Source organism: Leptodactylus fuscus, chromosome 2, assembly GCF_031893055.1.
Source record: "Leptodactylus fuscus isolate aLepFus1 chromosome 2, aLepFus1.hap2, whole genome shotgun sequence".
NCBI classification, from domain to species: domain Eukaryota; kingdom Metazoa; phylum Chordata; class Amphibia; order Anura; family Leptodactylidae; genus Leptodactylus; species Leptodactylus fuscus.
Window position 1 is genome coordinate 148263229 of NC_134266.1, and position 12281 is coordinate 148275509.

General features: G+C 40.9%; 1 protein-coding gene across 1 annotated transcript; it reads right to left on the reverse strand.

Moving 5' to 3' along the window:
- Positions 1-7431: 7431 nt before the first annotated feature.
- On the reverse strand, positions 7432-12186 carry MRM3 (mitochondrial rRNA methyltransferase 3). The gene is made up of 4 exons (XM_075262778.1): positions 11859-12186; positions 10728-10972; positions 8804-8971; positions 7432-8009 (listed from the first exon to the last, which is right to left on the reverse strand). Exons 1-4 carry the CDS (start codon positions 12182-12184, stop codon positions 7477-7479), a joined length of 1272 nt encoding a protein of 423 aa, XP_075118879.1. The 5' UTR covers positions 12185-12186; the 3' UTR covers positions 7432-7476.
- Between the last annotated feature and the right edge of the window lie 95 nt (positions 12187-12281).

Consider the following 12281-nt stretch of genomic DNA (forward strand, 5'->3'; position numbering starts at 1 on the left):
ATTATCTACATTAGTAATTAATACTCTCTTGGCAGCCCGTAAAGACTCTGCAAATAAGACTTACCGTATTTTACGGACTATAAGGCGCATTTACCATGAGCGCCTTATAGTCCGTCTCGGTTCATATATAAGGCGCACCGGACTATAAGGCGCAGTCCGGTGCGCATTATATGTTATTGAAAGCGGCGGCACGCAGACTTTGCCAGCGGCCGCTTAACCCCCGCGTGCCAGCCGCTTCTATTGGAAGCGCTCGGCAGGCGAGGAGTTAAAGGGGCTCTATCAGCAAAATCATGCTGATAGAGCCCAACCGTAAAAGTTATATTAAAAGGAAGAGGAGGCCTGAATGCCCGCCCACCCTGCACCGTTCGGTAAGTTTCACATTCTGTTTCAGGGTTTTATTTTAAACGGGGGGGTAGTTTAATATAACTTTTAAGGGTGCATTCACACTACGGAACGCCAGCGTGTATCACAGCCGTACACGCCGGCGTTACAGCAGGGCTGCCGGACACTTCCCATTCATTTATATGGGAGCCGGCATGCGAGCGCTCCCCATAGAAATGAATAGACTGCTTTTTTCCATTCATTTCTATGGGGAGCGCTCGCATGCCGGCTCCCATAGAAATGAATGGGAAGTGTCCGGCAGCCCTGCTGTAACGCCGGCGTGTACGGCTGTGATACACGCTGGCGTTCCGTAGTGTGAATGCACCCTTACGGTGCCTTTTATGTATGTATGGAAGCGGCACGCAGACTTTGCCGCCGCTTCCATCCATATATAAGGCGCACCGGACTATAAGGCGCACTTACGATTTCTGAGGAAATCGTAGGTTTTTATGTGCGCCTTATAGTCCGGAAAATACGGTATCCTAAAATCTGGTCTAAATTCTCAAAGTCGCCGATGTCAGCTAATCACGGCCAATAACTGGGCCAATTTTTGTTTTTTCATTTCCATTTTTTCCTCTACACATTCCAAGAACAAGAACATTTTATTTTACAGTTCACAGAGTCACATGATGGCTTATTGTTTGTGGGACAAATTGTACTTTGTAATGGCGCCATTTAATATCCTGTACAATGTATTGGGAAGCTGGAAAACAAATTCAGAATGGATTTAATTTTTACGGCGTTCACTGTGTGGTAAAAATTGTTACTTCTATGCTATGGGTCAGTAAGATCATGGCGATACCAAATTTATATTTTTATTATTTATTTAGTATTTGTTATTTTTTGAAAGCTTTGAAAAAAATGTTCTGACACCTGTAACTTACCGTATTCATATTTAGAAGTATGGAGCTGAATATGGTGACTTTTAATGCGGGACAAGATGATGGTTTTGTTGATGCCATTTGGAGGAAGGTCTGATCATTTGATCACTTTTTATTCAATGTTTTTTAAGAGGCAAAGTGTGTGTGTGTGGGTGGGGGGGGGGGGTGCCATTTGTAAATTTTGATATTTTTTTCCTCCACTCCGCCATTCACCATATGGGATAAATATTTTAATAGTTCAGGCAATTTTGAGCACAGGAATACCTAAAGTGTTTTTTTATTTTTATATGTGATTTAGGGAAAGGGGGGTGATTTGAACTTTTGTGTTTTTAGTGTTGTTTTTTTTTGTACTGTAGTTCTGGATAATAGAACTAATGTACTGTACTTCAATATTCCTCCTGCAATGCACGAGCAGTAACATAAAGTAGGAGGAAGCATAGCCAGGCGTACATTATAAAAGACACGCAGCTGGGCACGCTGCAGGAAGAAAAGGTAACTATACAACTGACTAAAGCAAAATGCAGTTATTTGGCTTAAAGGGGCTCTATCAGCAAAATCATGCTAATAGAGCCCCACATATGCGTGACTAGCCTTTAAAAAGGGTATTCAGGCACCGTAAATCCTATATTAACCCCCGGTCCCGTTTTTAAATAAAAGGATAAAAACATATATGCAAAACTTACCTGAACGTGCACCTTGGGCGGGGATAAACGATGCGACGTCGGCTTCGGGCACGCCTGCCTCTTCTGTCTTCTTGGAATAACGCCCTCTTCTCCGTGTCTTCTTCCCCCTTCTTTTCGTGAAATCCCACGCCTGCGTAGTAGCACTTCCCTCCGAATCGCTACTGCGCAGGCTCAGTCCCCGTAGACGTACGCGACAGTACTGCGCATGCGCAGTACAATCGCGAACTGCCATTAAGTGAAATGGCAAGTGAGCCTGCGCAGTAGCGATTCGGAGGGAAGCGCTACTACGCAGGCGCGGGATTTCACGAGAAGAAGCCGGAAGAAGACACGGAGAAGAGGGCGTTACTCCAAGAAGACAGAAGAGGCAGGCGTGCCCGAAGATGACGTCGCACCGTGCACCCCCGCCCAGGGTGCACGTTCAAGTAAGTTTTGCATATATGTTTTTATTCTTTTATTTAAAAACAGGACCGGGGGTTAATATAAAATTTACGGTGCCTGAATAGCCTTTTTAAAGGCTATTCACACATATGTGGGGCTCTATTAGCATGATTTTGCTGATAGAGCCCCTTTAAGCCTGGCTTAGTGGGGCCTCATAGGCTTAAGGTGGCCCGATGCAGCTACATCATTTGCGCTATGGTTAAAGCTGCCCTGATACTGGCAATTTTGTGGCACACAAATGTTACTAGAAGAATCTTGTGGCAGCACCCTTGGTAGTATATACCAATTAACCACACATGCCACCTAGTGGGTAGCAGTAGTAACTGCATCGTTTATACAAGATTTTACAAGATTACACCACCAAAAATGAATCTACCACCTCAGCATTAAACTCGGGAAACTAAATGCATTAATTTTTCTGGTTTTTGAATCAGTTAATGTTTTACGTGTTAATTCTTGCCACTGCACCCATTATTGTTCAGATGTTGTTGGAACCAAGAATTGGGATGCTTGGCACGGTATGTTTACAGTCAGGGTTCGAAATGCAGGTATGGATTATAAAGTGTGAGTGTATAAATTACAAGTGATACTTGGAAACCACCAAACCTTCCCTATAGTGTTAGTATGAATGATCATATTGTACAATTTGTTGACTCCTACACAGTTCTATTATACGTCTCTAGTTTAATGCCCAGATTATTCTGTATGATAACTCATTCTATAGCCTATAGATGGAGCTGTACAGCAATGTGAATACAGCATCCAATAGTACATGCTACATTTTTTTCTGTGCTATCCCTGCAAATCTGACAAAAAAAGAAATGTATAAAATGTGAGCCATATGAAGGAACACAAAGTTTCATGCAAACAGATGTGTGCCTGAACACGTAACACTTGGATCTCCTGCATTGTTCATATTTATAATATAGCCTATAACGATTTATGAGCACATGTTGTACCTGCATATGATTTTATACAAAGATTTTTTCACACAACTGTGTGGATCAGTGAGAAAAAAAAACGCACTCTGTTGCTTCAAAGGGAGAATTCAGTAGAAAAATAAGGATTCCATATAGAATGCAATCACATGATTTGGATGAAAGTATATTTAAATAATGGTGTGACCAGCACTTACTAAAGCTGCTAGGATAGGGTCCCAACCCGGTATGTATAGTTAAATAAAAGGATCCTAGTAGAGTTAGTTCGGTATCAAAAGGTTTTTATTTGTTTACATTGCACTGTGCCACACGTGGCTATGCAGAGTAAGCTCGAGCTTACTCTGCATAGCTACGTGTGGCACAGTACAATGTAAACAAATAAAAACCTTTTGATACCGAACTAACTCTACTAGGATCCTTTTATTTAACTATGGATGAAAGTACAGAGACAACCCCTTAACCAGTGAATAAAACCCAGCTGTCATAGGATGCCACCATTGTAAGTCAATTTGTGTAATATCTTCCCTCCTCGACCTTCCAACTCTTCATCTGTGAGTAGTAGGATTGAAAAGTCCAAGTGTTTAAGGAGCCACAAACACAATGTGGCAGACTACATAATGTTACAGCACAAGTCAGTCTGTGCCAAATTGCATAGTGCAAAAAAAAAAAAAAAAAAAGTCACCGACACCTTGCTGAAAAATTGATTGCAGTTCCAAACTTCATCTGGCATTGACATCGGCACCATATCTGTGTACCAGGAACTTCATGGCATGGGTTTCCACCACCAAACTGCTGCATGCTAGCCTTGCATGACAAAGCACAATGCAAAGAAAGTTGGAGTGGTGTGACGCATGTTGCTACTTTAGTGGATTTTATCACTTAGTCTATTGCAGTCAGATGCTGGTTCAGGCACAATGAAAAAAATAATAGGGTGAATTATGTCACATTGTATAGAATGAATTTCAGAATCAAAACTTGCAGAACGTCTACGAACATGATTTCTGATCGATCCTATCCCTTATGGTTTTGTTCTACTTCGACACATGGCAGTGATGGAACTGAAGCTGAATTCACATGCAGATAAACTAATGCTTTCTAAGGGCCCCTTCACACTGAGTATACGCTCACTGATTCTGAACGTGTAAACTCGTTCCGGATCAACGGCGTTAAAACAGATCCCATTGCTTTCTATGGGAGCCGGCATACGTGCTCTCCCCATAGAAATGAATGGGCTGCTTTTTTCCCTATTGCCTTCAATGTGATATGCACGGACAGAATATAACAGCAAATGTGAATCAACCCTGAGCTGCAGTCATTGACCACAACTCTCTGGATACGATCTTTCAACCAGTTTTCAATGCAATTACTAACTATATTTTCCAAGCCAATGGATCTGATTTTACCCATTAAGGGAGCCTTCACACGGAGTAAACGCGCGTGTATTTTTGCAAAATACATGTGTAAAAATAGTCAGTCAGGAACGTCCTTCTCCACAGCAGCGCCTATCACGCTGTACAGTGTGAACGGGGAGGAACGCCCCCTTCCCCTGCTCACAGTGCTCGTCCATAGACGAGTATTATCAGGAGGGGAGGGGAGGGGGGGGGGCGTTCCTCCCCGCTCACACAGTACTCTACGGTACTGGGACCGATAGCGCTTTACCCGGGGCACAGATCTGGAAAGCCGATAGTGTGCTGAACTCAGCGCACTGTCGGCTTTCCAGCAGTATATAGAACTGCCTGTGCCCAATCTGATGAAAGGTCCTCTTTAAGGATATTGATGAGAAATTACACACTGATCCAAATACCATATTTTCCATCTTCAGGAAGTTTTAGCAATTACCATATGCTGATTTGGAGGTGCCTATGGCAGAGGGAGATGCTTTCTTGGCAGTGGTCAAGCTTCCTACTATGTCAGATAAACATAAAGGACCGACAGAGGAGGAAATCTGTTCTCTTATCAAAGAAATGGTATCAGGTTGTCAGGTAAGGTTTCCCGTGTAAGGTTTTCAAGGTGCTATGTGAACAGGTAGTTCAGCTCCTGGTAGATCATTTCAATGCTATCCGAATCTGTGTTCTTTAGACCTATATTCTTAATTGTTGGGGAAATGAAGAGATTGTCAAAGGTTGTCAAGTACATTACAAAATACCATAAACCCCTATTATTGATAGTTGCTTCAGAGGTTCAAAAAACCATACTTCATACTTGGATTTCACCTAAAGCGCCATCTATAAATGTATTTTTTTGGTAAAATATGTAATACTCAATTTGGATAGATTACACGCCATCTTGAAACTTTCAAATTCACAAATTGGTACCTTACACAAAAACTGTTAGGCAATGTAGTGATCGACATACCTAGAGGAACCTGGACAGGTTCCTTTGCACTGGAGTGGTCTGGTCCTCAGGATGACACTCAAAGTGGAGTTTTAATGTTTATATTATTATGATTATTAACACTTTGGAAAATTATGTTATACAGTTGGTGTGCAGAGCATGTATATATTCTCAGGGTAGATAAAGCGATGCTAAACTCAAAGTTACATATAGGGTAAAAAAACAGCAGTACAGCTCCAAAAGAGATGGAAATGACGTATGCTCAATTATATTTAACATTGGATGCTCTTCAATAATAATACAAATTTTTAAAAAATGACAAATTTCAGGAGGGTTTTGGCAATTTTAATGTGATGGATTAACCCTGTGACAATCTTATCTCTCTGCTGGTATGAGGGACGGCAGGTCAGAAATTCGGAGGGAAGTAGGACCCCTATTGGTCAGAACTTTGAGTTTTTTTATGGGGCAATTTATTTTAGAAGTAGAAAATTGAAAACATCTTTCACTGTCCAGCAGAATAAACAAAGAAGTTTCAAAGTTTAGTACTGATTTATGGTGGTTTAAAGTGATCTCTACACAACAGGGGGTGTGAGCCAGAAGGCTCTGTGGCCAGTGTGACAATGGCACGATGTATGACATTAATGGTATACATTCATATGAATGGGAGATACATAATAAATTAGTTTGTTATTCCCCAATGACTGTAAACCAATATATACCTGCCTGAAAGTACAATGGCTGCCAATCTTTGGTAACAAAGGTTACTAGAATATGATGCCCCTAAACAGAGGAGGAATGTATTCTTCATACAGATCCAGATTACAGAAACACCAAAATTGAACCATGAATACATTACTTTCTGCTGAGAATTTCCTTTCTTGTGGACATTTTTCAACCATGCACTTTTATTTAAATGTATTCTATGCAAAAGAGTTGGCATCAGGGACACTACTGTACATCTTCTGGGAGTGTTCTGAGCTGAGACTTCTGGGAGGGGGTCCACTGAGTGAATTGCATGGTATATCAGGTCACCCACCCTAAGACACCGCCTTTCTACCTGTTTCACTTCTTTGACTATTCCCCTCGTGCGTATCGCAAAAACTCCCTCAAACATCTGGTTAATGCTGCCGGGGCTTGCATTCCTGCACTCTGGGAATCTGCCACTTCACCCTCGCTCATTTATTGGATCCGTAAGGTGGAGGACATCCAAAGTATTGAGGATCTCACTGCATGCCTTCGGAACAAGCATGAATCCTTCACTGTAGCCATGGACACCAGGGAGCCTTTTATAGGGGTTGCAAGACTACAGAGACCTAATGGACTAAGTTACGACCTGTGGGCTTTGTCCCTAGTGGCGAGGTTGTTGGAACTTCATACCCTACACTCCCCCCCCCCCCTTTTTTTTTTGTGTGTCCCTTCCCTTTCTTCTCTCTCATCTCCCATTTCTCTTACTACCTTCCCCCCTTCCCCCTTCAAGCACTTGCCTCTTATTGCGGTTGTTCATGCCAATATACCATACCTTGTTATGCCCCCTATATTTGCATTTAGTGTGAGATGGTTCATGACTACTTGAATGCAGTCTGTTTTCGTACTGTTTGTTGTTTTATATGATAAAGAATTTAAAAAAAAAAAAAAAAGCATTGGCATCTTCAACTTGGCAGCAACATGAGAAAACTCGATAAGACTGATATTAGAAAACCTGTTATTTGCAGTATGAACACATTAGAAAGAATGACAAGTAACAATGCTTTTCTCTATATTTGACAGCTCCTCCAATCCTACAACCTTTTAAAGTGTTAATAAAAATGATATTTTCTTCAGTTAAGAACTGTGTTTGATCTGTCTTCTTCCTTCAAATAGGAGTATGCTAGCAGCCATAGCAGAATTTAGGCTGTCAATACCTGGCACTACGGGAATGTACAGCCTCCTGCCACCTGATATTTTAGCCAGTAGTAAGGACTCCAAGCTCAGTCCATGCGTCTCGCCTCCAATCACAAGTGCACTGGGACTTCTGGCCCAGGGTTCATGATATTGCTGTATAGGAATATCAGGAATCTTTTGCTCTACGTTATCCTCTCCATCTTCCTCATCACTGGATGAGTAATAGTCATCATCTTGTATTTTATGTAGCTTCCTAGGATCAGAAGAAATCCAGCCATAGTCAATAGCTTTATTAGAAGGACGTGTGTTGTAACTGGAGATGTTCTGCCAGAAGTTATCTGCCAGAAACACCTTGGTGCCTTCTGAGAAATAGTTAGAGAGCGTGTCCCAGTCTAAGCCAGTGATTATGGGCAAGCGAAAATGGGCTCCCATGCCAGCTCTTATTACTTTAGGTTCCCACGCATCAACGCAGCCTAGAAAGACAATGAAATTTCTTTTCAGAAAATGAATCAAGATAGACATAGGATTGTAAGGTTTCGTTTAGACTACCGTTGGATGTCCCTTTTGATTAAAAACAAAAAAAAAGACACCTATCTTACCAGACATTAATGAACACTAACTGATGTTAATGGGTTAGTATTTTTAAAGCTTAACTAAACTTTTGGATAATGCTTGAGTTTCTGGTAGTATTTGTTTCATTAATGCATTTTGTAATATACTTTAGTAACAAATTTTGGATCATTTTTGTGAAATCTTGCATTTTTTCACACATTTCCCTTCACTCTATATTGAGAGTTTCTGCCTATCACTGAATGTTACTGTGTACCGGACTGTGAAAGAAGTAGAGAAAACAAGGGAAGAGTCACTTCAAACAGCTATATCTCTATTACTATATCCTAGGTGCAATACAACAGCACCATGATGGGTTGTTGTATTGACACATCAGTGGCAACTTCAGTAAGGCTGAAGTCACCTGATATGATGTCACATCAAACATAAGCTGCATGGGACAAAAGTAGGATGGCAAGTATAATGCACTATTTTTTATAACACTATACACTGCAGGCAGCAGTAAAATATATATATATATATTATATATATGTAAAATTTAAATATGCAAATGACGGTTCGGAAACAAAACAATTATTAGCAAAGGAAACCTCCATATATAAATGAATGAATTAGCCTTCTGAATAAATGTAGGGCTCCATAGCCCTGTAGGGCACAGAAGTCATAAGACAAGCTCAGGTCTATGCAGGCTACAAACCTTTTGTGAGCAGTACTTTATTGCAACCTGCTCCAGCTGCACACCTCAAAATGGTTCCCAAGTTTCCAGGATCGCGGATGTTGTCACAAATAAGAGATAGCGGTAAACTGTTCTGGACCTGAACATCTGGAAACTTCATCTTTACATGATCAGGCTTTCCAAAAATTCCTGTGGTTATAGGAAAAATGCTGCTTTTATAAAGATGCTTGCAGTAACATTACAATATGTACATCGCATGAATCAAGCTGCAAAATTGTAACTGCATTACCAGGGTTAAACAAGCACAATTATCACTATCGCTTTGCATTTTTACTATACAAAGCTTATAGCTAGAAAGCAAAGTGTTAATCTAGTAAAACAGTTCCAACTGCAACCCACAAGTCTATTGAAGTGACATGAACGGTATAACTACAGTATCTACACATCTATGGTATCCACAAGCTTGCAAACATACAGTAGAGTAGCTACTATCCATTATTAGCCTGCTCCTGATTGTACAGAGCCTAAATAGCATATCAGGCATAAAAACTAACAGTAATGATTACTCAGGAATGGTGGGGACTAGGAAAAAAGTTCCAGCTGTTCCAGAATACATAGAGCAGTGCCTATTAAATGATGCAAAGAGTTAGACTTGTTGGAGGTGATGAAAGGGTCTCTAAAGGGAGTTTGTCAGCAGAACATCTGTATCAAACTAATAACAGTACCTTGTAAGCCAGCTTCTACACTTTCCAAAGATGCCTTTCTTATTCTGCATTGTACCTCGATTTTCTTCTCCTGCCAGAGCTTCACTGTTGATAACATCTCATAACTGCTATCCTGCTCTGGTCCCCATTGCTAAGTGACATTTTCCACTTTGTTGCACTTTGTATGCAGTTAGGAGTAGTTATCTAGAGCAGAGAATGGAGCCCAGCAGGAGAAGAAAAGCCACTAAAGCCCTTTCAGCTATTTTATAAGCCTAAAAAGCTGATTTTCATGAAAATGGAGCTGCAATACAGAATAAGAAAGGCATCTTTGGAAAGTTTAGAAGGTGCCCTACAAGGTATTGTCAGTTTCATGCTGATTTTCTTGCTGATGTTACATTAATGTCACCCACTTTATCTGGCAGTATACTGTGCATGGGGTAAAATGAGTATATTTAGTTATTTTTTAACTGAACTATGAATTGTCCCTTATTACTTGTTTTCGTGATCCTAAAAGGGATAGTTAAGGATTATTAATGCTGCTGTGTGATAAAACAAAAAAAAAACAAAAAAACTCACCCTCTGTGCAATAGTCTATGACTCTAGTGCAGTGTTTCTCAACCTTTTCAAGCCAAGTACCCCTTGTGATAAAAAAAAGTTTTAACTGAGTACTGCCAATAAACATTGTGGAGTCTGTCACATGACAGATCCTGTTTTCAATATCAAGTGAGGAAGAGAAATTGGTGGTCGTAGCGTGTCACACAAATCTTTTTAACGGGGGCATCTGTGGCAGTCACACACTAAAAATACTTAGAGTCTTTTAGCTTCCGAACAGCTTTTCACACATCATAGATCATAAGCTATTTGTCTATTGAGCACAGACTACCCACTGCTGTAGAGGAGACGTGCGCCTTTAACCCTGACGCTGTCTCATGCCTGCCTGTGCTTAGCAGCCACTGTGCCTCAGCAGTAATGCACACCATTCATGTGAGCGCTGCAACCACATTGGCCATGCATTTATCACCTCTGAGGTCAGTGACTTGCTGCAACGGTAACATAAATGTGTGCATGAAGTCAACTCAAGTCTGAAGTCAACGAGAAATTTTCTTACCAACTTATTTTTGAACATCCTGGAAAACCTTGTTAGTTCATCACAAACTATAGCAAATGTAATACAGTTAGAATATCAATGGGAAATAATATTCTAGTACTACTCAGACTTTCACGTGAGCAGGTTTACTCACCCATTAGTCCTTGTGGCGTGACAACATCAGACCACATCTTAATATCTTCAAACTTCACTTTGATTAAGTTTGCCTTCTTAAGTTTCTCAGCAGGCAGTGTCTTCAGTTGTTCAACCCTGCTGAAGAAGAGTGTTTGCAGGACGGCACCAGACTCTAGAGCATCCACAAGCAGCCTCTGTCCTTCCAGCAAAACCTGTCCATGGCGCTCACGAAAACTTCTGGACTTTGCAATTGTAACTACCTTGCTGTATTTTAAGCAAAAAAAAAATCTGTATTCAGAATCAGCTCAAATTTTCTGCCATCATTAATAAATCTGGTAATATACCTTACTAACAAATTTTGGCTCCTTTTCGTGAAATTTGGCATTTCTTTATTCTCTTCCTTGCTTCTCTATTGAGAGCTGTATCCTGCTTCTTACTGTATACAGTGTATGGGGTTGTGTGTAATGCAGGGAAAATGAGTTTTGGGGGAGGGTCACATTAAACAATTAAAGGATACCTGAGTTTTTATTTTAAAAAAAAGTTGAAATATGTGCAGAGCCTCGCTGGGCAGTCCGTTCTATGACTGAATAAACCTCCATACTTTATGTCCTATCAGTTTTTCTGCCCCATTTTGGCTGAAGCACATTTTGTATATGCCTTTGAGGCTGTGGATTTATACAATAAGGAGCAGTCTGTCGCCCCCAACCATTATACAGTAGTTTGCTTTGTTATGCTGTGCACTAAAACATAAATAAATACACTTTGGTATCATAGTAAGGATTTGCTGAGATTTTTAACATTTTAATGGAAGCCAAGAAATATTGTTTGGCTTCTGGTTCAGCGTTTTCGAGAGTACGAGGTTTGCGTTATGTATAAATTGTGTACACCTGCATCTATTCTATTGTTTGTTGTGAGGGTCAATGTACTATTGAATGAGTTTTAGGTGCAAATATATGTTTTAATGCAATTTTTTTTCTCAAAAATAATTTGTGTTTGTCACAAAGTTACATGATGATAGCCATGGCTATCAATAACTCACTGAGAAAAATGCAATGGTGAGATTATACAGATTCAATACGTGGTGACGCCAGTGCACACTAGCAGCTTCCTAAGAACTAGTACAAGGAATGAGGAGCACTAGGAGGAGTACCTGAGCCTCTTATCCCCTGCTTTGGCTCTGTCGTACTTCAGCTCATATGTCTGCAGCTTCTCAGGGTCACCCTCCTGCAGGTGACTGGGGCTCTTCTCCTCAGTGACAGGGTCATGTCGCTGCTTGTCTTGTACTGATGCTCTGGTAGTCGGCTCCTTCACGTCTTTAGGCCGCTTCTCTCGCTCATCACGTTGGCTTTCCGGGGGAATAATCCGCACTGGCTTTCTCCGCAGAGCCCGCACATCACGCTTCACTTGTACATTGACTGGTAACCTTATTGTTGTTAGTCTAGAACAGCCAAGCACGCTCCTCATGAGCGCCGCCATCTTGGCCCGTCGCACTTCGTGACGTAGCCGTCACTAAGTAGTCGCCCTGTTGTGAGTGGCGGAATAAAGTTTGAGTATTTGATCAGATTTGGTATAT

Excerpts from the sequence above, each read along its gene's own strand:
- MRM3 (XM_075262778.1), bottom strand. The coding sequence starts at position 12,184 with ATGGCGGCGCTCATGAGGAGCGTGCTTGGCTGTTCTAGACTAACAACA. Across the intron at positions 10,973-11,858 it reads GCAGGGGATAAGAGGCTCAG|CAAGGTAGTTACAATTGCAA; the intron begins GTACTCCTCCTA and ends CTTAAAATACAG. Across the intron at positions 8,972-10,727 it reads CACGCCACAAGGACTAATGG|GAATTTTTGGAAAGCCTGAT; the intron begins GTGAGTAAACCT and ends CTATAACCACAG.